Genomic DNA, 27,749 nt, shown 5'->3' with positions numbered 1-27,749 from the left:
CAGTTCATTTTTCTTTTCATTTATAACCCACCTGTAGATTTGAGGATGAACACTTTGGCGTCTCTTCCCTGAGAGTTTGTGGCGATGCACGTGTAGTTTCCTGAGCTGAGCGTGGAGGACAGAAGCTCTGAGGAGCTGATCGCCTCTTTCAGATGTTCTGAGTGCCATGAGTACGTAGGAGCCGGGTTTGCCTTCACTGTACAGTTTAGTGTGAGCTCTTCATTTATATATATGGTCTCTGATGAACTGGAGTGTTTTGGTTTATCTGAGGAGGACAGAAGAACATATTTTCACAACTGAAACATATTTATGTTAATTAATATGCAATATTTATCAAATGATCTCAGTTAATATGCAAATCTCTGCATAATGATGAAATATGACAGTTGCACATCCTTCATGCTAGAAGACCCTTCAGAAAGTATAAACTGAATTAAATTTAATCAAATTTGCAAGCTTAGCAATAAGTTAACCTACAGTAAACTTCAACATTGAGTGTTTCTGATGGGGCTGTTGGAGGAGGTTGAGGTCCTTCTTTTCCCAGTTCCAGCTTTGCTTCACACCAGTACTGAGCTCCATCATCAGCTCTGTCTGGACGGATCAGGAGTTTAGATGTTTTACTGACTGGAGTCTTGATGGTGTCAGTGAAGATGGTTTGATCCACCAGAGTCTGTCCTTTGTACCAGTTGAGAGTGAGATTCTGAACAGGAGCCACATTGAGAACGTCACACTGGAGCTCATACTGGTTTCCCTCCATCATTGGTCCGTTGTGACTCACAGTGTTGATGGACACACTGTCTGGAGTCTCTGTGGAGGAAGATTTACACAGATATTTTAGAGAAAGAAAAGATAAAAATATGAATATATGTATATATATTTATAAATATAGCTGCGAGCAGCGATGACGGGCCCAAGGCGGTGGCACCGCCACCCCGTGCCTTTAGTTATCCTAAAGGCACCGGGGTGTGGGTGCCACCGTCTTGGGCCCGTCATCGCTGCTCGCAGCTATATTTATAACTATATATACATATATATGTATATGTGTGTGTATATATATATATATATATATATATGTAGTTGTAGTTTATAGTTTGACAAAAGGACAATGTTGTGTTTTATTGTGAGTGTTCACTCACATTCCAATATCGACGGAAAAAAATCATCCTCTTCAAACGTGCAAAAATGTGCTTGGAAACATCACAGTGGAGCATGCTTACCGTGAATGGTACGAATTGTACTACTGACTATTTAAACAGAGCAGTGTAATTTTTATATGTTAGGCTGACTATTTTATTTTTATATTTTATTAAGGCTATACTGAACAGGCTGCGATGACAAGATTGCAATGCTGGAATGTGTGTGTGTGTGTGTGTGTGTTTGTGTGGCACGGGCGCGATTGAACAGTGGACACATAAAAACATAATCCGTAATTTTGAAGAAACCTTGAAAAACATTAAAAGCAATAGACAAATCCCCCACACCCCACACACACAGAGACAGAGAGAGAGAGAGAGAAAATTCTCCAGAAAATCCACATTCAAACCAAAATATCTGACTTCCTGTTGGTTGGAGCTAATGACTGTAAATTAGAAAGTTGTCTGGCTTGATGAGAACAATATACATACCGAGTTTTGTTACTGTAGATAAAACTAACCCCCCACTTTTATCAAAAGGTGGCGCTACTGAGCCCCTCACTGTGCCCGTTTTTGAAACTTTGCACATGTCTACTGGCTAGTAAATGTGATGTGTCTGTCGAGTTTCATGCAATTTCAAGTATGTTAAGAGTCTCAAAAGCATCAAAAAAGAATAATAAAGTTTGATGCATTGCCACGGCAACAGTATCTAAGACATCAATAATCCTTTCACAGGTCTACATCTGCCGTGTGTCTACATTATACACATAAAGTTTGAAGCAAATTGGGTAAAAATAAGAGGGTGATTTCAAAGCATTTTGAAAGTGACACACTTCCTGCTGCCAGTTGGTGGCGCTATAACTTTGACTCACAATAGTCACGTCCATGTGATCGGCCTCTTACAACGAACACACTGCTGAAGTTTCATCAAGATCAGTTAATGTATGCAGAAGTTATAATACACTTCCTTTGTCCCTTATTCGCCATAAATTCGTTTCCTCGCCACGGCCAAACCATTTGAGATATCAAAAATCCGTCCGCAATTTAGCATCCTCAATGTCTTGACTTCATGCTGACCGAGTTTGGTGGCAATCGGAAGAATTGCCTAGGAGGAGTATTTCAAATTCCATTGCATGTGTTTCCAAACAACCCTAAATAGCTGACTTCCTGTTGGGCTGGCGTAAAAAGTAAAAGTACGAAAGTTGTTTGGCCCAATGAGATCTATATGTGTACTGAGTTTCATATTATTACATGCAAGCGTGTCTGATTTATGGACCAAGTTTTCGGACCCCGTTCAAGGGGGCGCTGTTGAGCCCCCCTGCCACGCCTGGGTACCAGCTTCAGCCCGGCCCTGATGGCGGCGGGTTCTGACCTGTGTGCAAAGTTTCAAGAGTTTTCGAGCACGTTAAGGGCCCCAAAAGTAGGGCCCTATAATTTCTGCGATCACAGAATCGCGGAATTGGCGAATTAACGCGGAATCTAGTGTTAACGAGGAATTTCGCGGAATTTTACATATTTGGAATAAAATTCTGTTTTTGTGTGGGAGAAAAACATTTGTCTGAGGAAAATGTAAACTGGGGGAAGCAAATCTAGGCGACACAACCCCTCATTTCAGCTCCCCCTTCAAAACAATGAGAGCATGGCGAAGCAGCTCTCCACGGCTCTGCTTTCGTCGGCGAAAAAAAAGTTAAGAAACTCGACGCTAAAGGGGGTCGCACACCGGACGAGAAGCGCAGCGCCACGTCTTTAAAATTCGTACACATTATTCTCTATGAGTGTCCACACACCGGCAGTGCCATTCGGCGTCTGTCCGCAGCGCCCAGCTACAGCTCAGGACCTTGTTCAAAATCCTTCCGTGCCACAGAGCGCCATTTACATTTTTGTCTCATATTTGTCTCAAATCGTCGTTAATGTATATACTGACTTCACTCTGTGCTGCAATATACATTTAGTTTTACATTCATTTACAGAAATCAGCTGCGTGGATGAAAATTGCTGATGTTATCGGATTTTCAGGTGATATTCTCAATTCATTCAGTTAACGGACGCTCTGAGGTAAAGTGTTCAGACTGCAGACTTAGCAACGATTGTATTTAATTGTACAGTACAATCATAACATAGTACAGACCTTATCTTAATTCCATAATGTCCTTAAACATTACAATATTGCTGGCCATAAACTGAGAAAGTGCGCGTCCGGTGTGCGATACCTCGAGTTGTCCTAGACGCAACGTGGCGCGGCGTTGCACTTCTTAGTACCCAGCCAAGCAGTTCCCACGTGAGTGTGAGGCGAACTCTTGTTTTGTAAGTTTAGTCAACATTCCGTTGACTGGAAGCGCAAAAATACATAAAAATACAAGGGCGCAAATTCGCCCTTTCAGGGCTTTGGCCCTAAATATCAATAGCAGAGAAACTCACTGTAAATAGTCACTGGGAGATTCACTGTACACTGTGTCTTATAGTTTATGAAGCAGGATGGCTCTATGCCCCATTCTCTCAGTTGTGACTCCCCATTCTCCCCATTCTCTCAGACACTCTCCATGTGATCAGACTGACAGTGTTTCTCAATGTCAAGGATACTTCCTTGGCAGGACTGGTCCTTCCAAGTCACTTCCTTCAGAGGCTAGGCGAGACATGAGGCGAGGCTCCTCTTTAGCATTCGGAGAACACGTAAATGGAACAGGCTAGCAAGTGCACGTCATTGCGTCATTACGTCAGTGAAAATGAAAAACAGAGCGTTGCTATGGACGCAGTTCTGTTCACTCAGGCAATATAATCGTTTTTAAATCAATAAACTCCTTTTTAATCATATTGATTATTTGACTGTCAAGTGTGTTTAAACAGTGCGGGTCAATTTGACCCATAACATAATGGATGTAATTATTTTTATTAAACAATTATTTTTATAATTAATTATTTTTTAAAACAAATGTTTGGTAACGTAAATATATTTGAAAGCATATTGCCCCGTTAACGCTCCGACTCCGTTAACGTCCAACATTTTGAATTTTTTGAACAAGATAGCAAAGCTACACGCCACGGATCTGCATAGGATTGTGGGTGATTTGAGAGCGCGAAGAGCGCGAAGGCTACACATATGCATCCTTTCCTGTATATGGGATATTTTTCGAACGAAGGACTCCGAGGATCCTCGACATTGGAACAGTCCTTCGACGGATGTCGATGACGTAGCATCCTCGAAATTCTGGCTTCCGAGGATCCTTCCTTGACATTGAGAAACGCCTTGACTCTGGTCATGGGCACTACTCCCTCACTGGCTTCCAATCCCATTCCTCTAAGCGGGACAGAAGTGCTGCAGTCGACTGAGACAGAACCGCCATACTTCACAATAACTCTCTGTGGGTTGAGCTGAAGAGGACATTCATCATCAGCATGTGTACCTGTTAAACACATTGAGAAGGATGTGATTTAAAACTGGTGAAGATTCAGCACAGAATAGCATCACTAAAGTATTGGATTACAAGCAGACACAGAAATAACTTTCTAAGAGTCATTAAGACCTGCAAACTGAACACTGGTCCATGATACGCCTCTAGAGTTTTGTATTTTATAGAGTTGGGACCATGACATCTTAATAGCTAGTGAAAAATGTAATGGGTTTCTGTAAAAGCCCATCTATTGTCATATGCAACAAAAAAGCTTTACTAATACAGTAGCAAGGCAATATTTGGCAGGGTTAGTCCAAACTCAAACATGTCAATTGAACAGAAATGAATTTACCACTCCCAACTCTGTTACTTTAGCCTACAATAAAGTAAAAGCAAAACTTTAAAACATATTTAATCTCATTCCAGATGCATCGGAAGAATAAAAGAAAGAATTAAGTCAACATACAAACCTGTGAAACTCAACAGCTGTAAAACTGCCAAGAAATAAAGTCCAAAGAAATTGATCAGAAAATACTGTAAATAAGACCCAACTTTATCACTGTAACTCAGAGTGCAAGTCTGTGACTGAATAGCTGTAGCTCGAACAACGCAATAGTGAAACAACAACAACAAAAAAACTAACCCCACCAATAAACGAATTTGAGAGGAAATTTCACTGGGTTGAAGTCACGAACATTACGTATTAATGGATGACTGCAAAACATACTCAGAAACAAAATGAAATCTAGAAATAACCTGAATCCTTGCAATGATAGTATTACCCTAACCAGATAACCAGAAAATACGTAGATGACGTTGGATGTTGGAGTTATTTTGGTTCATAATTTGATGCTCTCACAGAAATTTAACATCATACAAAAAAAATACAAAAAAAACAAAAAAAAACTAAAGTTTCTCTGAAAAACATTTTCCAAGGGGTCCTTTATGGGGTGAGATTTCGGTCAGAATTCTGCGCACGCAAGATCACATTTTGAGCGTGCAAAAGGGCATTTCGCACGCGCGTGAACTGAGTTTTACGGAGAAATGTTCGTCTCGCAGATAAGAAAATATTGCGAGCGAACGAAAATCAATTTTGCATTTAAAATAAGTATTTGGATGTGCGCGGACGTTCTCTTTCGTGTGTGCAAAGTTTCACTTTCTTGCTCCTTTCATACCAGCCGTTGTGTTGCTCAACACAACCCAGCGTTACAATATGCCATAATTCCAGCCAATCAGAGATGAGACTGCTAAATTCTGATTGGCTGGCTTGAAAACCAATCACAAGACTCCCTGCATCACCGACTGCGGAAGAGAACTAGTGCAGTTGAGTAAAGTTGGCAGTAAATTCACAGATTCGATTGTTTTATAACAGCAGTGATGGGTGAACTAAATTTGGCAACAATACAGTGAATTACAGTGAAGTTATTAAATATTTTTCATAAAAATCATAAAAAAATCACAATTGTACAACTTAAAATATATTTTCCCCAAAATAAGTGTTGTTGTATAACCATCAGGACAGCAGTGATGTGTGAACTGAATTTAGCAACAATACAGTGAATTACAGTGAAGTTATTGAATTTTTTCATAAAAATCATTTTAAAAAATCATAAATTTACAATTGTATATACAACTTTAAAATTTTTTTTTTTTTTTCAAAATAAGTGTTGTAGTATAACCATCAGGACATCAGTGATGTGTGAACTGAATTTAGCAACAATACAGTGAATTACAGTGAAGTTATTGAATTTTTTCATAAAAATCATTTTAAAAAATCATAAATTTACAATTGTATATACAACTTAAATTTTTTTTTTTTTTTTCCAAAATAAGTGTTGTAGTATAACCATCAGGACATCAGTGATGTGTGAACTGAATTTGGCAACAATACAGTGAATTACAGTAAAGTTATTGAATATGTTTCATAAAAATCATCAAAATTATACATTTACAATTGTATATACAATTTAAAATATATATTTTACCAAAATAAGTGTTGTAGTATAACCTTCAGGACAGCAGTGATGTGTGAACTAAATTAGGCAACAATACAGTGAATTACAGTGAAGTTATTGAATTTTTTCATAAAAATCATTTTAAAAAATCATAAATTTACAATTGTATATACAACTTTAAAAAAAAATTTTTTTTTCCAAAATAAGTGTTGTAGTATAACCATCAGGACATCAGTGATGTGTGAACTGAATTTGGCAACAATACAGTGAATTACAGTAAAGTTATTGAATATTTTTCATAAAAATCATAAAACTTCTACATTTACAATAGTATATACAATTTAAAATCTATATTTTTCCCAAAATAAGCGTTGTTGTATAACCATCAGGACAGCAGTGATGTGTGAACAGAATTTGCCAAAAATACAGTGAATTACAGTGAAGTTTTTGAATATTTTTCATAAATAATAATCATAAAAAATATGCAAAACGATATTTATACAAAATAAGTGTTGTAGTATAACCATCAGGACAGCAGTGATGTGTGAACTGAATTTGATGACACTATAGTGTGTGACAGTGAAGAGCCACTGCACTGCTCTAAACAACCACCCGGGCCCGGCCCCACCCCACCCGTCTCGTCTCATCTCATCTCAAATCTCCGCCCACGCTACTTGATTGACATTCATAATTTGCATTTGATTTGCCATTTGCGAGGTCCGTTTGAGCATTTGATTTATCATTTGCGATGTCCGTTTGAGCATTTGATTTGACTTTTATATTCAATTATGACAGGTTTATACTGGGTTGATGATGAAAATTAAAAATCAAATCCCGAATGAGGAAATGAAATATGGTTTGAGCATTTGATTTATCATTTGTGCAGCCATTTTTAGATTTAGATTTATTATTTAATTATTTGACCATTTGATTTATCATTTGATCAGTTGTTTTGATACTTTGATTTATTATTTGATCTTTTTAACCATTTGAATTTTCATTTTAATTATGTTAGGAAAAAACGTCTCAGGTTACGACTGTAACCTATGTTCCCTGAGAACAGGGAACGAGACACTACGTCAGAATGACGCTATGGGGAACGCCTCAGGCGTGACAGGTGTCTGAAATCAAATATCATCTCACAGCAATCATGCTGACCGGCGACAGCCCGTGAATCATTAGCGTGAATGATTAACGTGCAACCTGCAAGTATAAAAGGGGCGCTTTGCAAACATGACAACATCCTATCGTCTGAAGGGACTGTTGCAGGCAGGCCCCGAGGCATGGCAGGAAGACGTAGTGTCTCGTTCCCTGTTCTCAGGGAACATAGGTTACAGTCGTAACCTGAGACGTTCCCTTTCGAAAGGGAACTCTACACTACGTCAGAATGACGCTATGGGGAACGATATACCAACGCCACCATGCTAAGGGGAGTGCATGCCAAAAGGCAGTGACAACTGTCAGAACCGGCAATTCAAATGAACGCTAGTACCACTCACCCCCAGGTCACACTGAGCTGTCAGTGACAGCACTCCCTACGGTCATAGCCCAAGCTAAATGACACCACAGAAAACCTCCATAAACATAGTTTAGTGAAAGGTCTACCTGGGCCTGCTCAAGGGCCAAGGACCACAACTTCAACTTCTTAGAAGGGGTCCCTTCTAGGGAATGTGGCTAGGGAACCTGAGGAACCCCAGCCAGTCACTATTCAGGGGAACGTGCCACCTGAAACGCCACCAGGCAGGCCTGACCTGGTGTCACTATATAAGACACTACAGTCTGGCCACTTCCTGTCTGTCCGAAGACAGAGCCTCTGGACACTTGCCTTTAGGAAGGCATCCAACCCGAGGGACTGTGAAGCAGGCAGTGAACCACTCGGACCGGATCTCAGAGACGGGATATCCTGGAGAGTATGACTCAGCATAGTGCTTTACAACCCTTGCCAGCGAGGGGAGTTTCTCTACTCAATCCACGGATCAACTCAGTGTTTGTGTTTCAAAACACTGAGGAGGCCTGTGAGGGCCTAAGGGCTGATCTAACTGGGAGGCCTCAAGAGAGGCCTACGACCGACTGACCAGACTCAGGAGAGCTGTCAGTGACAGCACTGAGCTGTCAGTGACAGCACTCCCTACGGTCATAGCCCAAGCTAAATGACACCACAGAAAACCTCCATAAACATAGTTTAGTGAAAGGTCTACCTGGGCCTGCTCAAGGGCCAAGGACCACAACTTCAACTTCTTAGAAGGGGTCCCTTCTAGGGAATGTGGCTAGGGAACCTGAGGAACCCCAGCCAGTCACTATTCAGGGGAACGTGCCACCTGAAACGCCACCAGGCAGGCCTGACCTGGTGTCACTATATAAGACACTACAGTCTGGCCACTTCCTGTCTGTCCGAAGACAGAGCCTCTGGACACTTGCCTTTAGGAAGGCATCCAACCCGAGGGACTGTGAAACAGGCAGTGAACCACTCGGACCGGATCTCAGAGACGGGATATCCTGGAGAGTATGACTCAGCATAGTGCTTTACAACCCTTGCCAGCGAGGGGAGTTTCTCTACTCAATCCACGGATCAACTCAGTGTTTGTGTTTCAAAACACTGAGGAGGCCTGTGAGGGCCTAAGGGCTGATCTAACTGGGAGGCCTCAAGAGAGGCCTACGACCGACTGACCAGACTCAGGAGACCACATACTCATACTGACCCTCAGTGAGGGGAGGAGCATTAGATCTACCTGGTAGGCAACCAGGCTGTAGCAGGAAAAAGAGGTTCCAGGAGGGAACCCGTAGCAGAGAATAAAAACTTGAGTCGAGCCAGGGCGCAAGCTCACCTTCGCTAGCTGCCTGATAAGGTCTGCTAAACTGAAAGTAAGCGGCCACTAGCTTACAAAAACCCAGCACCACTGTGAAACTACTCTCAGGGAGACCTGGAGAGGCCTTACTACCTGACAACCACAGTATGTGGGAGCTCACTTTCAGAGAGGCCTGGTGAAGCCTACTATCTGATAGCCACAGAACGTGGGAGCTCACTTTCAGAGAGGCCTGGGGAGGCCTACTACCTGACAACCACAGTATGTGGGAGCTCACCTTCAGAGAGGCCTGGTGAAGCCTACTATCTGATAACCACAAAACGTGAGAGCTCACTTTCAGGGAGGCCTGAAGAGGCCTACTACCTTAAAGACCATGCTAAGTGGAAACGCACAGTAAGTGGGAGCTAACCCTCCAGGGAGGCCTGGTAAGGCCTACTACATGACAACCACAGTATGTGGGAGCTCGACTTCAGGGAGGCCTAGTGAGGCCTACTACCTGATAACCACAGTGCATGGGAGTTCACTTACAAAGAGGCCTAGAGAGGCCTGCTACATGACAACCACAAAACGTGGGAGCTCAACTTAAGGGAGGCCTAGTGAGGCCTACTACCTGATAACCACAGTGCATGGGAGTTCACTTACAGAGAGGCCTGGAGAGGCCTACTACCTGACAACCACAGTATGTGGGAGCTCACCTTCAGAGAGGCTTGGTGAAGCCTACTATCTGATAACCACAGAACGTGGAAGCTCACTTTCAGAGAGGCCTGGAGAGGCCTACTACCTGACGACCACAGTATGTGGGAGCTCACCTTCAGAGAGGCCTGATGAAGCCTACTATCTGATAACCACAGAACGTGGAAGCTCACTTTCAGAGAGGCCTGGAGAGGCCTACTACCTGACAACCACAGTATGTGGGAGCTCTCCTTCAGAGAGGCCTGGTGAAGCCTACTATCTGATAACCACAGAACGTGGGAGCTCAAGAAAAACTCAAGTGGAAACTCAAAGTATGATGGAACTCAACTCCAGGGAAGCCTGGTGAGGCCTACTACCAGAGAACCATGACATGAAGGAGCTTACTTTCAGGGAGGCCTGGAGAGGCCTACTACCTGAAAACCACAGCTGACAGTGGGCCAGACTGGCAGTCCAGTTGACTGTCTATGGGGCTTTGCCTTCAGGGAGGCCTTATGAGGCCTACTACCTGATAGTTCAACCTCAGGGCCACTTAGTACCACAGTATGAGGGATTCAGCCCTCAGGGAGGCCTAGTAAAGCCTACTACCTGATCCCCACAAAAAAATGTGGGAGCCCATCTTCAGGGAGGCCTGAAGAGGCCTACTTCCTGAAACAGTCTAATCAGCTGGATGTGTACTGCTGCTGGGGACTCGCCTAACAGGGAGGCCCGGTCGAGCCTACTAGCTGATAGCGAGTCTTTCTGCTACTTTAATGAACACTGCTGGAACCATACTAATAAAAAACTTTCCTAAAGTTTTGACCTAGTGTATGCTCCACAATGTTGTGACCCACCTCCGAGGAGGCCTGTTAAGACCTACTACTCGGTAGTGAGTCTTCTGCCCGAACTACCAGGGCCAACCAACGAAGGTGAGCTGGCCTAGGAGCCCTATCTTAGGGGCTACCCGGTCAAGGAGGCCTGCTGGGGCCTACTACCTAACTGTGCAGCCTTCAAGGCAGAAAAACTGTTACTACAGCGCTTACAGCATCCTGGTACCTAACCACATCGCCAAAGGCAGTGTACTCAGCACAAAGCAAAACCCTCATAGCAGGGGAGTACAACATACGCCACTCTGCCTAGTGGAGGCCCCATTTCAAGGGCCTACCTACTAAATGCATGGGCGTCAGTTCATGGCAATGCCCTGGCTTCAAGGGAGCGGAGTTCAAATACCGGAATGAAATGTAGTTAGAACTCCCTGCTCAACCGGAGCCATCGTGGTGTGAGGTAGATAATACAGAGCTGAGAATGGATTACTCAAAACTACCCCGCGTTTAGTGGGGGAGTAACACCATATGCCCCTGAAATGTTAGACAGGCAGCGGGCCTGCAAGTGGCTCCAAAGGGTAACAGGGATTTGTCCTGTGCCCAGCCTGGGGAAGCGGGGCTTGCTTGCAAGCCAACCAACCTTCACCCCTCGTTCGAGTGGTTCAGCTCAACGGGCTGAGTGGAGCCAGCTCTAGAGGCCTAATCCAAGTAGCTCTGTTCGGCAGGGTCTGGCAAACTATCACATCGCAGAGCGAAAGACAGCCTAACCCTGCCTGAAGGATCATACCTCAACTACCACCCTGCATTACTCTACCACCCCTGAATGCAGTGAAAGGGGCGGGCCTTGGCCAACAACTCCCATTTAAGGGAGGAGGCTGAAATCTAGGGGAGGAAGCCTAACACATAATGAATGTGGCAGCTATACTTAGCAGAACGCCTCCAACATCCCAAACCTAACCTAGGCCAGCTACAGAGGCGGCCCGGGTTAGGGCCGACCTACAAGCATAGATCTACCTGAGAGCTCGGAGGAGCCACAGCCTACTTGATTGAGAGGCTGTAAAACACTCACCTACTGACACCTTACAGAGCTCAGGGGAGCGAAGTACTCAGGATACCAATGTCACAAACCAATAGGTAAGACATAAGATCTATCTGAAGCGCCAGCGTCAGTCTAAACCTAAAGCAAAAAAGTTCTTTTTTTTTTTTTTTTAGGAAGACCAACTACTCTACCCCAGGGTGGCTAACAGCCCTGCGGCTAAAAAGAAATGAGCGGTGGCCCACCACGCATAAAAAATGTTATGACAGGAAGGCCATCACATACTCAAAACGGAAGCCACAAAAACAGTCCCTGAAGACGAAAAGATGTTGTCATGTTTGCAAAGCGCCCCTTTTATACTTGCAGGTTGCACGTTAATCATTCACGCTAATGATTCACGGGCTGTCGCCGGTCAGCATGATTGCTGTGAGATGATATTTGATTTCAGACACCTGTCACACCTGAGGCGTTCCCCATAGCGTCATTCTGACGTAGTGTAGAGTTCCCTTTCGAAAGGGAACTTCCATACCTTCATCCCTCCAATAGCGCGCGTGGGAAAAGTGTCGGTGTTGGTGACGCGTTTTACCCACTTATGCTACATATTCAGTTTGACACAAAATGTGAATGTAGAGGTAACGTTATCCATTCTTACTGTTTTTATTTTATGTAACCATCTTTTGTCACACGATGTCCTGTCATTTCTTTGTAATCTTTAATAAATACAACTTTAATTAATAAATTCTGATTTCACACATTTGATCCATGGTATTGCTTGGAAACACAACGTCATAAAAACATGCCAGACAATACTCTTTTTTCCCGCACATGTTTACTGGGAAGAAATGGCAAAACATGAAGTGCTGCATGCATATATTTCAAGGAAGTGGACCCACCATTCCCTTCACAGACATAAGTTGGGAGAAATTCATTAAATCAGTTTCTGTGGAAAGACCTTGAGTGCATAGAAAGTATTATAGCAGAAGAGGCAGTACAGGCATACAAGTTACAAAGCCAGGAACCTACAAACCCACTGGCTACCACAGGGAGTGCTACAGCCGTTTCACGAATATCACGACAAAGATAAAACGAGCACAAAGGAGATGAGAGAAGGTAGTATTAGTTGAAGAAACTGCAAAAGGAAGGTTGGTATTATATTGTATAGAGAGGCGGTGCAGTATAAGACATTCAGTGCAGAGTAGACAGTAGTATACAGTTAAGAAAGTAGTATGGTTTACAGTAATATAAATTAAATATGTACAATGTATTAGCAATAGCCTTAAGAGCAGAATAGATATGGATATGCAGTATGAACAACATACAGATATGTGCAGTGTAGTAGCAGTAACAGTATAAGAGTAGTACAAATAATATAGATATATACAGTGTATTAACAGTAATATAATAAAAACACCCTGCAAAAATTGACCCTTCCAATTATAGCATCATAAACATCAACACCTGAACGCTGTGAAACTGGTCAATTACCCATGTTAAGGGAACAGGTGGAACCAATATATGGAGCCTGAGTTTTCCCCTGCTGAAATTTACAAACCATTTTTCTTTAATCAGTGATGTGGGGAAGGGTGCAGAACCTAAATCTATTGTTTTGCACTTTTTTAAGTGGTAGAGGCAGAGGATGGTGAGGCAACTCCAGTAAAAAGAAAGGCTCTGAGGTCTTACGCCCGTGTTCTCTACGCGTCCAAGCGGGCCCCACACCTGCTTCCAGTACAATGCATTATTTGCAAACATGAGGTTCAGACACACAGCAGGGAAATGGTAAAATAAAAACTAACACAGTGTGAAACACTCCATGCCGGGAAATTGTTACTTACTGAAAAACTTACTGGAGTATTTCTTCCAACATTGGAGCTCATCTGCAAAGAATATAATTGACAATATAACCGTCATTGTTGCACATGGAAGCAAGTGTCACGCAATTAAGATGAATGTGAGCTATACTGACCTTGAGATACTGGAACTCAAAGACTTAGAGACAAGTCAAGAGGAGGCAGACACCAGAATGATACTGCATGCAGCCCATGCAGCCAAACACAGCCGTGACCTGGTAATCAAGAGCCCAGACACCAATGTCTTTGTGCTGGCTCTAGCTTTCTGTAGCCACATTGATGGCCACCTCCATTTCTATACTGCCAAGGGGAGAAACACACACATTACTGACATTACCAAGCTACATGCCCATCTTGGCGAAGACAAATGTGATGCCCTTGTAGGTCTGCAGGCCTTTTCTGGATGTGACACTGTGAGCGCTCTGCATAAGGTAGGGAAAGCAAAAGCATTCAAACAACTAAGTTCAAAAACAGAATACATCACTATGTTTAGAGAACCAGGAACAAGTTTCACCCCATCACCAGAACTATGTGAGGCTCTGGAAGCTTACACATGTGACCTATATGATCAGAAGGACTGCCAAGATGTCAATATTGCGAGGGCTAAACTGCTCAAATCAGAGAGATACCTCCAAACAAAGACTCCTTGCATAAACACATCCAGTGGGCAAGCTATCAGGCTGCAGTACACAGGAGGAGTTTTGAGTGCATGTCAGACATTCCTCCTCCTGTAAATCATGGCTGGAAGATGGTAGGAGATTTCTACAGAGTGGACTGGATGACACTTCCGCCAGCTCCAGAGGCCATACTGGAACTTGTGCACTGCTCGTGTAAAAAAACAAATTGTGTTAAGGGTAAACTGCATGAGCTGCCATGTACAAACCTCTGTCAGTGTGTAAACTGTGACAATAAGTCACTTGAAGATGACTAGGGCACATGTGTGTATGTATGTACACATGTGGGGAGTGGTGTGTGTTTGTGTGTTGGCTATTCCTGCAGAAGTAAATCTGTATGACATGTTTATGTACATTATAACTCTGCTCTGTTTGATATCCTATGTTCTTTGATAGTTATAATCTTATTTCTATTACATGCAGTTCTAACTTGAGCTCTTAGCTCTTAGAATATTGGCTGCTTACTGACCCTTTAACGTTATGTCAGATGTAACTGATAATTAAATATGTCTTAAACATCAACAGGTTCATGTTTACCTTGAGTTTTTGGCGAACGTTTGCAAAACAGTCTGAGGTAATTATCCGCGAACATACAGTAGAGCTGTAGCCTATGTGAGTTGGACGAAGTGTTACCGTTAGAATGGAATGTTTACACCAAATCAAATATGTAATCGCATGATGCTACTGCTAGTTGGCCAGCTGAAACTACCCTACTTAAAACGACACTAACGAGACGCTTACATACGTTTGAACAACACAGTGTACAAAACTTCATACTTAGAATCATATTCTAATTAAATGAATTACAATCACACAAAGAATGTCCTTGGCGATGGTCAATATACCTTATTCAGAGCCATGACAGACATGAAAGTGAGGCTGTGAGGGATAGATTGCCGTGTTTCCAATGGCATCCGCTGTAAAAAGCTGTATAAAGCTCCTCGATTTTTTCTAGCTCCTACAGTTTTCCACAGCTTAAATTGTCGGGAGTTTTTTTGTCAACTGAAATTTCTTGGAAAGAATTTTTTTCAGTGTTTCATGAGCGGAACAATCCAAAAACACATTAAATAACAGTCTACAGCCCAACAAGCAGAAAACATTGTCCATTTTAACAGAGTTAAGGTGCAGTAAAATTATCTGTTGTTCTGTGAATGCTCACTGGTATGGCAAGCCGTTTTAGCTTAAATTGTACCCAGCGTTACTCGTAGTAATTGCATTTTTACTAGTAAGAATTAAATTTGAGAGCTCTACAATTCAATTCTTACTAGTAGCAATTACAGTTAGAGAGCTCTCTAATTCAATTATTACTAGTAAAAATTACAGTTAGAGAGTTCTCTAATTCAATTATTACTAAGAATTACAATTGACTTACATTCATTTTTAATTACGGAGCTCTACAATTTAATTGTTACTAGTAAGAATGCCACCGAGCCGGGGTGCAGTCAAAGATTTCCTTTTCCCCATTCTCTCGTGTTTTGTTTTGACGTTGGCTATAAGCTTCTGCAGATCTTGTACACCAGTATCCAGCTTGAGTTGGCATGCTGCATCTTATTTGTTTGTAACTCAAGTTACTTGAATTGTGATGACTGATATATTACCATATTTTGTGTGGGTAATGTGTTGTAGTCCTTGGCTGCTGAAAAAGTAATATATTTTGTAACTTGTTACTTTTGTAATATGCTACCCCCAACAACTGCTTCTGATGTAGCAACAAATGCAATGTGTGAAATTGTGGAACTAAACTAAACTAAACTAAGAATTACAATTAGAGAGCTCTCTAATTCAATTATTAGTAACAATTCCAATTTGAGAGCTCTCTAATTAAATTCTTACTAGTAAAAAACGAATTAAAGATATGTATAATTGCAAAGCTCTGTAATTGAATTAAAGAGCTCTGCAATTGCATTCTTACTAGTAACAACTGAATTAGAGAGCTCTCTAATTGGAATTCTTACTAGTAACAATTCAATTGTAGAGCTCCGTAATTAAAAATGAATGGAAGTCAATGGAGACATATGACTAGTAAAAATTCATTTGTAGAGCTCTCTAATTGGAATTGTTACTAGTAAGAATTGAATTAGAGAGCTTTGTAATTGTAATTCTTACTAGTAATAATTGAATAAGAGAGCTCTCTAACTGTAATTGCTACTAGTAAGAATTGAATTGTAGAGTTGTAGATTCTTACTAGTAAAAATGCAATTACGACGAGTAACGCTGGGTACAATTTAAGCTAAAACGGCTTGCCATACACTGGTGAATTCCAGTCATTTCTATTAGAAACCACACGATCAGCAATTTCGTGTGTGGTCAAAAATTTCCCTATGGGACCAAAGTGGTCACTGGAATTCGCTGGATTTGACCAACAGAAAGCTGTGTGAAAGTGACTCCTGTGTGAGCTGTGCTTCATACATTACATCGCTACACTGCTGACAATGGTCAATGGACCTTTTTGCCTGTGTAATTTCACAAAATTCACAAATGTGACCGCACCTTTACTCGCTGCAACATAAAATGTAATCAATAATAAAATCTACACAATGGACATGTGGGGTAGGCCTACTTAACGAGTTGGAAAAGTGAAAAGGTGCATCAGCTTCATTCTCCGTTTGTTTTTCCTCTTTTCTGATGGATGTTCCAGGCACTTCAATGAAATTATACAATCAAATACAGCCCTATAATTATAGCTAAAAACCCTCAACACTAAACCTTACTCTATCCCTTTCAATAAAATACAAATTTACTGTAGTGTTTCATAATTAAAGTGAGAGATCTAGAGTGAGAGAACTTCAAAAATGGAGGGGAAGGACATGACCTTTATTAAATTATTAACACCACACATCAACAATCATTAACAATATTCTTGAAAACATACGTACTGAAAGCATTTACCATTTTTATTAAAAGACTTGTTTGGATCTAAGCAATTCAGAAATGCATTTAAAATAAATCTAATTATACAATAACTTTCTGAATTACTAGTAGTTTATATATGTTTTTAAGTCTCATTATAAGGCTCTAGAAGGAAAGAAAGAAACCTTTTGTATAGCAATTTTCTCCTATTGTTATTAAAAGAATAAAACAGGCATATTATTATCTGTCAATACAGACTTAAGTCACACACAAAAGAAGAGGTTTAAAGAAGAAGAACATAAATGAAAAGTGCTGTCAAATTTGTCAAACATAGAAAGCACATATTTCTGGCTTTTGGCTTTTGACGTACAACACAGAAGCGCTACGCAGTTACACTGCGTGAAATAACTCGAGGCCCAGAGAGAAGGAAATGAATAGTGGAATAAAGTCGTTATTTTTGTTTGTTTTTGCGCACAAAAAGTATTCTGGTCGCTTTATAAACTTAAGATTGAGCCACTGTAATCACTTGGACTATATTAACGATGTCTTTAATACATTTTCTGGGCCAGCAAGTTATAGTGTCTTAGAAGCCTATGGAGGAGTGATCCAGCACTCAGATTTAATCAAAAATATCTTAATTTGTGTTCCGAAGATGAACGAAAGTCTTACTGGGTTGGAACAACATGAGGGTGAGTAATTACTGACAGAATTTTCATTTTTGGGTGAACTAACCCTTTAAGTTATTTACCACAAAGATATATTGTTCTTGTCACATGGGCAACTTTGACAATCTCACAACATGGTGGATAACACTTTTGTACAGCAAATAAAAGTCAGTATGGCATAAACAACATACAGGAAAACATTTTGTTGTCATGTGATAAGATAACTTGATACGTTTTAAACATTTATTTTTTATCTCAGACAATCTTTTTTGACACTGACACATATTCATGCATGTGACAGCACATGCTGCTATGAGCTTTTACACATTATACCAGCTTTTTTTTCAATGAACGTATTTATTCATTGTGATCTGAATGATGTTCAATATATCATCTGTTCAATCTTAGCATTTGCATCCACTGCTGAAGAGACACATTTCATTCTGCTTTACTGACTGCGATAACTTCCAGTTGATTGTTTCTTTCTCCGCACATAGATAAGTAATGCGATGATTATAAGAAGCAGTGCAACAGCCGCAGCAAAACTAAGAATGTAGTTTAGAGATTTGCCTAGAAAGGAAAAAGAAAAATAGGTTCAAGTAATGAATAAGTAATATAAAACTCAAAATCATTAGCAAAAAATTCATTTTGGGGTTAAATGACCGAACAGTAATATATCACATAATTAAAAGGTTGTTCTAAGAGCTATAGTTAATATCTAATGGAGAATATCATCATATTTTCTTTCATTTTCATTGAATACAGTACTTAAGTTAAAAATAGAGCAAATGTATTTAATATTCAATGTATAGAAGGCAGATACCATGGTACTAGATGCCTGTATAGCCCTAAGCTATACAGCATATTTCCTTCTTAGTATTTTTAGACATAATTACTTACTTTTATTACAGTTTGTATTTGACAGTATCTGAAACTACTTAATCATGGGGGATTAGTAGATTGTACCAATAAACCTGGGTACAATAAATCTGTATTTTCATATTTTCCATTAATTTCCTGGTCATTTTTGAATGCCAAGATCACAAGTGTGAATATAGTCAAAGCAGGGGTGGGCAACTCTGGCCCTCAAGATCCACTTTCCTGCAAAGTTTACTAATCAAACACACCTGAACAAGTTAATCAAGGTCTTCAGGAATACTAGAAAGCTAATGGCAGGTGAATTTTGTCATGGCTGGAGGTAAACTCTGCAGGAAAATGTATCTATTGTGTTTGTAAAATGTCTGTGTGTGTGTGTGTGTGTGTGTGTTTCCTCCGAGGGGGCAAGGGAGGCAACTGCCTCCTAAAGAATATTGAATGAGAAAATAATCCACAGCGCTGCTGTAATTATATTGTATAATTTAGTTAAATTATTATTAATTAGTTTTATTAGTTTGCTTAGCTCGGAGGAGAGTGGTACATAATGGTACTGAAGCGTCCATTGTAGCACGTAGTTACAGATAGCGGTTAATAAGGCTACAGCAACATTAGTTAATTGTTTTTGTGTCGCGACACGACAACTTGCTTCCCGAGCTTCAGATACAGACAATAAATGACGAGTTCAAGTCATGTCAGGATCATCGTATTGCCATTGAACGCACATGAATGCCACAACAAAGTGTAAATATGAGTGCATGGGAAGCTCAGGATTTTTTTTAAACCCCTATTTTACGAGTTGGGGGAATATCAGTGAGAAACGTGTCAGAATACCATAGGTGTTTAGCTGTGACATTGTCAGACTTTTCTATTTACAGCATAATAAGCTAAATGCCTGCACAAAATATAATAGCATTGTAATATAACAATATAATAGTATGTAGGCCTAATGAAAAAGTTGACAGTGGCTTCATAAATTAATTATAAACATAAAAAATCAAAACACACCTAAAGCACATTCTTTGTTCTTCATTTTCTGGAAGTAGAGTATAAAAACCTTGCTGTATTTTAACGACATCTTGCTCTGACGAAAGTGACCTGAACGCACCTTACTTCTAGTGGACCATCAGTAATGGCTAAGAGGCTTTATTTTTATATGAGTCTTTAAAAATACTTCTTTTTTTTCTGCATAGTGCACCTTTAAAGTCACTCACTTACAATGGAAAATGTTACAAAAATGCACAATTACCTTGTTTGGACACTTTTACACGTCTGGTGGTGCTGCCAACTGAATTGCTCGCAATGCAGAGCAGATCCTCAGGTGTTGAATCTGTTATAGTAAGAGTTTCACTATAAACTATATCAGTTGTGCTGACACTCCAGCTGATTGTTGGTTTTGGGTTTCCCTCGGCTTCACAAACTATCACCACTGGATATCCTCGAAACACAGGCACTATGGAGGGCAGTTTGGTCTCATTGATGATCGGTCCAACTGCAGGAAGGAGTGAAAGAAAAACAGTTTAAGAGGTTTTGCATTGCATATATGGCATCATAAATTTCTTATGTTAATCTACATTAATTTTAATTTAGTAGTTTTCAGCTAAATTGATCAAATTTAGAAAATTGATAAGAAAAGGTTACATGTTGATCCCTAACATCACACAACTTGACACTGTGTCACATGCTACAACCATTAAAAGTCTGCTTGATTTGGACAACAGATGTTCTTAAAAGATTAATAATAGAAACTGACAGATCTTACTTACAATATACAGTAATGCTGAGATGTTCTGATTGGGCTGTTGGAGGAGGTTGAGGTCCTTCTTCTCCCAGTTCCAGCTTTGCTTCACACCAGTACTGAGCTCCATCATCAGCTCTGTCTGGACGGATCAGGAGTTTAGATGTTTTATTGACTGGAGTCTTGATGGTGTCAGTGAAGATGGTTTGATGCACCAGAGTCTGTCCTTTGTACCAGTTGACAGTGAGATTCTGAACAGGAGCCACATTGAGAACGTCACACTGGAGCTCATACTGGTTTCCCTCCATCATTGGTCCGTTGTGATTCACAGTGCTGATGGACACACTGTCTGGAGTCTCTGTGGAGGAAGATTTACACACTGATATCTGCAGTCATGAATGTACATACATTAGACATTTCTGAGAATGAAAAGATAAAAATATCAATAACAGAGAAACTCACTGTAAATAGTCACTGGGAGATACACTACACACTGTGTCTTATTATAGTTTATGAAGCAGGATGGTTCTATGTCCCATTCTCTCAGTTCTGACACTCTCCATGTGATCAGACTGTCTCTGGTCATGGGCACTGCTCCCTCACTGGCTTCCCATCCCAACCCTTTATGCTGGACAGAAGTGCTGCAGTTAACTGAGACAGAACCGCCGTACTTCACAACAACTCTCTGTGGGTTGAGCTGAACAGGACATTCATCATCAGCATGTGTACCTGTTAAACACATTGAGAAGGATGTGATTTAAAACTGGTGAAGATTCAGCACAGAATAGCATCACTAAAGTATTGGATTACAAGCAGACACAGAAATAACTTTCTAAGAGTCATTAAGACCTGCAAACTGAACACTGGTCCATGATAGGCCTCTAGAGTTTTGTATTTTATAGATTTGGGACCATGACATCTTAATAGCTAGTGAAAAAATAATGATGATTGTGGTTATGGATGACTGCTAGTCACAGACATCAGTCACAGTCACAGCGTTCGGCAAAAAACTCTGGCTGGAAAATGCCGCCTAAGAAAAATCCAATCCTACCCGACGAGGTGGAGGAGATCAAGAAATCTCTGGACTACTTGTCGGCGGAGATTTCAACCATAGCAGCGCAACAGAAGAAAATCATTGATCTGATGGGGGAAATACAAATGCTAAAAAGGCAAAGCTTGGAGAAGGACCGAAAGATCGCTATTCTGGAGAATCGAGTTGCTGACCTCGAGCAATACTCCAGAATTAACGATGTGGTTATCAGCGGCCTGAGAACCAAACACCGGAACTATGCCAGGGTGGCTGCAGACGCTGGGCACACTGCTGCCGGAATGAGTGAAGCTTCCGAGGAGGAGAAGGAGTCGCTGGAACAACAGGTGATTTGCTTTTTGGACAGCAAAGGCATTCATGTTGACAGCGGGGATATTGAGGCTGGTCATACCCTGCCGAGCAAAAACAAAACGGCCACTCCATTGGTAATAATCCGGTTCATGAACAGAAAGAAAAAGTCAGCACTCCTCAGACAGGGAAGGAAATTAAAAGGCACCGAAGTTTACATCAACGAACACCTCACCAAGAAAAATGCTGACATCGCTAGAAAAGCACGCATACTCAGAAAACAAAACAAGATCCAAGCAACATGGGCAAGAAATTATCAAACTACATGGGTCGACACCTGAGGCAGTGAAAGTGCTTCTCATCAGGGACATCACCGAGCTCGATAAGTTTGAAGAAGGAATGAATCAAGAGCAACACAGGCCTACATAAAGTAACTGAATACAAACTGAACTGAACTTATCAAACACAATGACCATGACAAACTCGGACAGAAACTCATCTGCTAAATATGAACAACTGAACTTGGAAACTTTCAAATATACAGAACATAAACCTCAAGATATTGAAAATGACATTGATCCAGATAATAATTTTTACATTGGTACTCACAGCCAGTGTGAATATTACACAGTTGAACAGTTAAAAAAACACATAAAAATGGATGGCACAATATCAATTATACATTTTAATAGGAGCCTTATCGCAAACCTTTCAAAAATCAAACAGTGCCTAAAACAAGTGGAAAATAAATTCACAGCAATAGCAATAACAGAGACTTGGCTCACGGAATAACATCATGATTTGGTTGAGATTGAGGGATACGAACTGTTTATCATCAACAGGAAACAATCAAAAGGTGGGGGGGTTGCATTATATATTGACCAAAGATATCAATGTAAAATAGTTAATAAAATGTCTTTTGTTTTAGATACAATCATGGAATGCATCACAGTACAAATTGAAATGGAAAAATCTAAAAACATTTTAATTAGCTGCATTTATAGGAAACCGGGATCAAATATTAAAATGTTTAATGGAAAAATAACAGAAATATTTAGTAATAGCAATAACAAAAAAATGGTTTTTATCTGCGGAGACTTCAATATTGACTTGCTCAACCCACAAGAACACAACAAAACTACAGAGTTCATTAATTTGATATATAGTACCGGCTTGTATCCCTCAATCACTCGACCAACAATAATTACAATAAATAGTGCTACATTAATTGATAACATATATACCAACGTCATTGACTATAAAGTTGAAAGTGGACTAATAAAAAATGAGGTCAGTGACCATTTGCCAGTTTTTGCAAACATACATAGCTACACTGGGACCAGGAAAGACAACAAAATATACACAATTGCCCGACACAGAACCCAAGAAAACATCAATATATTCAAAGAGGATTTAATGAAACAAGACTGGGGCAAAGTGTACGTAGATAACGTGAATGAAGCCTATGATTCATTTTTGACTGTTGTAACATCACTTTATGAAAAAAACTGTCCTGTAGTAAAGAAAGAAGTAAAACCGAAATCTGATGAAAAAACGTGGATAACTAATGGAATATTAAATGCATGTAAGAAGAAAAATGTATTATATAAAGAATTTTTAAAGAAGAGGACAAAAGAAGCAGAAAATAAATATAAGATATATAAAAACAAACTAACCAGAATCATGAGAAGCAAAAAAAAGAATTATTATAGTAAACTACTGGAGGACAACAGAAGCAATATAAGAAACACTTGGAAAGTGCTGAATGAAATTATCAAGAATAAAAAAGGCAAAACAGGAGACACTAACTATTTTCTGACAAGAAACAATATAGAAGTTAAGGATATGACCTTAGCTGCAAATTAATTTAATGATTTTTTTGTTGGAGTTGGTCCAGGCTTAGCTGAGGGGTTTGCAAAGACTGGCAGTATAAATGATGTGCTAAGCAAGATTGTAAATATTAATGAATCTATGTTTGTTAGGGAAACTGATGAAAAAGAAATTATAGAGATCGTTAAAACATTTAAGAGTAAAAAGTCAACTGACTGGAATGGTATTGACATGTTTATGGTAAAAAGTATTATTGGTTGTGTTGTTAAACCTCTAACGCATGTGGGTCAATGACGTGAAAGCTTATTTTTTTCAGCTTTCATATGATGTATAAATCTCAATTTAAAAAAATTGACCAATGTGACTGGTTTTGTGGTCCAGGGTTACATATTAGAATGATTTCTGAAGGATCATGTGACACTGAAGACTGGATTAAAGATGCTGAAGATTAAATTTAGCTTTGATCACAGGAATAAATTACAGTTTACTATATGTTCACATAGAAAACAGATATTTTATACTGTAATAATATTTCACTATTCTCCTATCAAGGTACTCCGCTCTTGCTGCAGGGTCAGAATTTTTTCGCTTGGCAGTGGCATCTGGTAAAATAGATTCAAATAGTTTTAAATAAATAAATAGGCAATAATAAATACACTACTAATAAATGCATAATTACTAAACTGAAATTTCATGCTCTAATTTTTTGTTGTTGCATTTTTCTCATATTGTACAAAGAGTAAACAAACTTGAAATGTATGAAAAAAATATCCCAAATTGCATAAAAATCTATTCCAAATGATACTAAATTAAAGTATTTTTTGTATATAAACTGTCAATTGAATATAAAAGCATAAAACTGCCAATCTAGGACATATATCTATCATGGAAAACAGTCTGCAGTGGTCGCAGCACATGATATTTGGTCGCACCACATGATATTTTCAAATTCATTCAAAATTTAAAGGCACAGAATTGGCCACCTAAACAAAACAAGCTAGCTTCCCAAAAAAAGGTCACTATGAAATTTATAATACAAATATATATTTGTAGAAATAACTTTAATATAATATATTTTTTTTTGAGGTCATACCACATGACATCCAAATGTGGCAACTACATACCAACCATTACAGAGGTTTATTTTTTTCCAATTTGAGAGAATTACAAACCTGCTTGCTGCTTCCATGGGTCCTTGGTAAATTGGTATATGATGTAACGTCCTGTGTTTGAATAGTTTTCAACATAAAAGTCCCAAAATGGTAGTTCCTTGATGGTCACACCACATGATATTTCATAAAATGGACATCATCGGACAAAGTTTGTTTGTATATTATGATGGAAATATAAATACAAATGCTTTGAATTTTTTTAAAGGATTACAAAACATTTTGGAAATCATGCCAAATAGTGCAGAAAATAAATTTGAATAAATTCAGAGTAATTTCAAAGACGTTTTCAAAACAGAAGTTATGGCTGGACGGTCGCACCACATGATGTTTTGACACTTTAAATAACAAAAAAAATTACAAATAAGTAAAGGTTTTTGATGAGTTAAAGTGAGTACATACATGGGAGAGGTACTTCAAATATGCAGTATCTTTTTATGCATTTAAACCCGTTTTTGCCTGAAAAAATGCAATCGGACAGAAAATGTAGGCGTCACGTCATTGACCCATGTATGTAATCAATCTCTGAAAACTGGAGTCTTTCCAGAAAAAATGAAAATGGCAAAAGTGATACCAATATATAAGGCTGGTGAAAAACATACACTTTCAAACTACAGACCTGTTTCACTGCTCTCCCAAATTTCAAAAATATTAGAAAAAATATTCTCTAAAAGGCTCGATAACTTCATTATTAAACATAATATACTGTGTGATCAGCAATATGGTTTCAGGACTAATAGGACAACCTCACATGCACTTATTCAATTTGTGGAAGAAATAACAACAGCAATAGAACAAAAAAAATATGCAGTAGGGATATTCTTGGATCTTAAGAAAGCATTTGATACAGTAGACCACAATTTCTTGATTATGAAATTACACAACTATAGAATTAGAGGGACTGCACTTTCTTGGTTAAATAGCTATTTACGTAATCGACAACAATATGTTGAATTGCAAAACCATATTTCAAAGTCAAAGAAAATTACCTGTGGGGTCCCCCAGGGGTCAATGTTGGGACCATTGTTGTTTAACTTGTATATTAATAATGTATGGGAGGTGTCAAAAACACTGAAAACCATTTTATTTGCTGATGATACTAATTTAATCTGTTCTGGGGAAAATCTGGAACAACTCTTGGATACAGTGGAAAATGAATTACAAAAGATGAAGAGCTGGTTTGATGCAAATAAACTAACACTGAACTTAAGTAAAACTAAATGTATAATTTTTGGTAATCGTGCCACAACTCTAAACAAAAAGCTTATGATAAATGATATTGAAATAGAAAGAGTAAAAGAACTTACATTTCTGGGAGTAATAATCGATGAAAAATTATGTTGGAAGCCACATATACATTATATCAAGGCTAAAATATCCAAATCAATTGCTATATTGTATAAAATCAATTACTTATTAAATCAACAAACATTGTACACGTTGTATTGTTCCTTCATACTTCCATACATTACGTACTGTTTGGAGGTATGGGGAAACACTTACAAAACCAACACTGAACCAATATTTATCTTACAAAAGAGAGCCTTAAGAATTGTAAATAAAACCACCTATAGAGCACCAACTACTCCACTGTTTATTAAGTTAAAAGCACTAAAATTCAGAGATATTGTTGACTTCAAAACTGCACAAATTATGTACAGAATAAATAATCACCAGCTATCGAACAGTATTCAAGGATTGTTTCAAATGAGAGAGAGCAAATATCACTTAAGAGGAACATTTGTAGTGAAAAAAAACCTTATAAGAACAAATTCTAAATATCACTGCATCACAACCAAAGGAGTTAATGTATGGAACAGCTGCAGTGAAGAGATTAAATCAAGTTTAACAATGAGTAATTTTAAAAGACTATTTAAACTAAATATATTAAATAAATACGAAAAGGACTCAAGGTGATAGTATTGCATACAGGTTCATTGATCTACATTAAGTCTAGTATGGAGGTGTTATTATTTGATTTGATAGATGGCAATGAAGAAGATAGATGGAAAAGAAAGAAGAAAAGGAAAAAAAAAATGGGAATGTGTGCGTATGCATGTATGTATGCATCTGTATCTATGTGAATGCATGGGTTTATGTGTATAGTAGGTAGGTAGATATACGGTGTATGTAAAGATGTATGTATAAGAGAAGCATCAAATTGTTTTGTATTTAACTAAAGGATAAAGAAAAAAGAAATGGGGTAGGACCTGAAAAGTTTGTTATGAACTTCTTCCTACTCCTTTTGAACATGGGAATTTCTAATTTGAATTATTTACAATAATTTTGGAAGATTGTGCTGAGAAGTACATGACTTTATTTAGCTGTCATTTTAATTTTAATTTTATATATGTATGCATGTCTGTATATATATATTTTTATTTACATGTTCAAATAAAACTACTAAACTAAAAAAAAGCCCATCTATTGTCATATGCAACAAAAAAGCTTTACTAATACAGAAAGACAACTTTTGGCAGGGTTAGTACAAACTCAAACATGTCAACTGAACATAAATTAATTTAACACTCCCTATTCTGGTCTTAAGACCGAGACAGTCATGATCATTTAAAACATATTTAATCTCATTCCAGATGCATCGGAATAATAAAAGACAGAATTAAGTCAACATACAAACCTGTGAAACTCAAAACCTGCGAAACTGCCAAGAGATAAAAAAGTCCAAAGAAATGTTGAAGCATATTGAAAAACAATTGATCAGAAAATACTGTAAATAAGACCCAACTTTATCACTGTAACTCAGAGTGTAAGCCTGTGACTGAAGACCTCAAGCATGGCAATACTGATAATAAAAAATAACTAACCCCACCCAAAAAATATTTTGAGTAAGTTAATGGATGACTGCAAGACAGAAGCAGAAATGAAACTAAATGAATACTTCGTCCCCTTGGAATTATAAGGTTCTATCTGACATTTTTGTCAAAATTTAGTTATTC

At 38.9% G+C, this 27,749-nt stretch overlaps 1 protein-coding gene across 1 annotated transcript; it reads right to left on the bottom strand.

Moving 5' to 3' along the window:
- LOC311081227 (vascular cell adhesion protein 1-like) lies at positions 1-27,570 on the bottom strand. Its single transcript, XM_084111662.1, has 8 exons — positions 27,431-27,570; positions 20,920-21,186; positions 20,486-20,815; positions 19,969-20,211; positions 9,303-9,416; positions 4,409-4,534; positions 478-807; positions 1-265 (listed from the first exon to the last, which is right to left on the bottom strand). Exons 1-8 carry the CDS (start codon positions 27,492-27,494, stop codon positions 21-23), a joined length of 1,719 nt encoding a protein of 572 aa, XP_083967788.1. The 5' UTR covers positions 27,495-27,570; the 3' UTR covers positions 1-20.
- Positions 27,571-27,749: the final 179 nt, after the last annotated feature.

This window comes from Abramis brama (genome assembly GCF_963993115.1).
Source record: "Abramis brama genome assembly, chromosome: 1".
NCBI classification, from domain to species: Eukaryota; Metazoa; Chordata; class Actinopteri; order Cypriniformes; family Leuciscidae; genus Abramis; species Abramis brama.
This window is presented reverse-complemented; position numbering and strand designations above follow the sequence as displayed.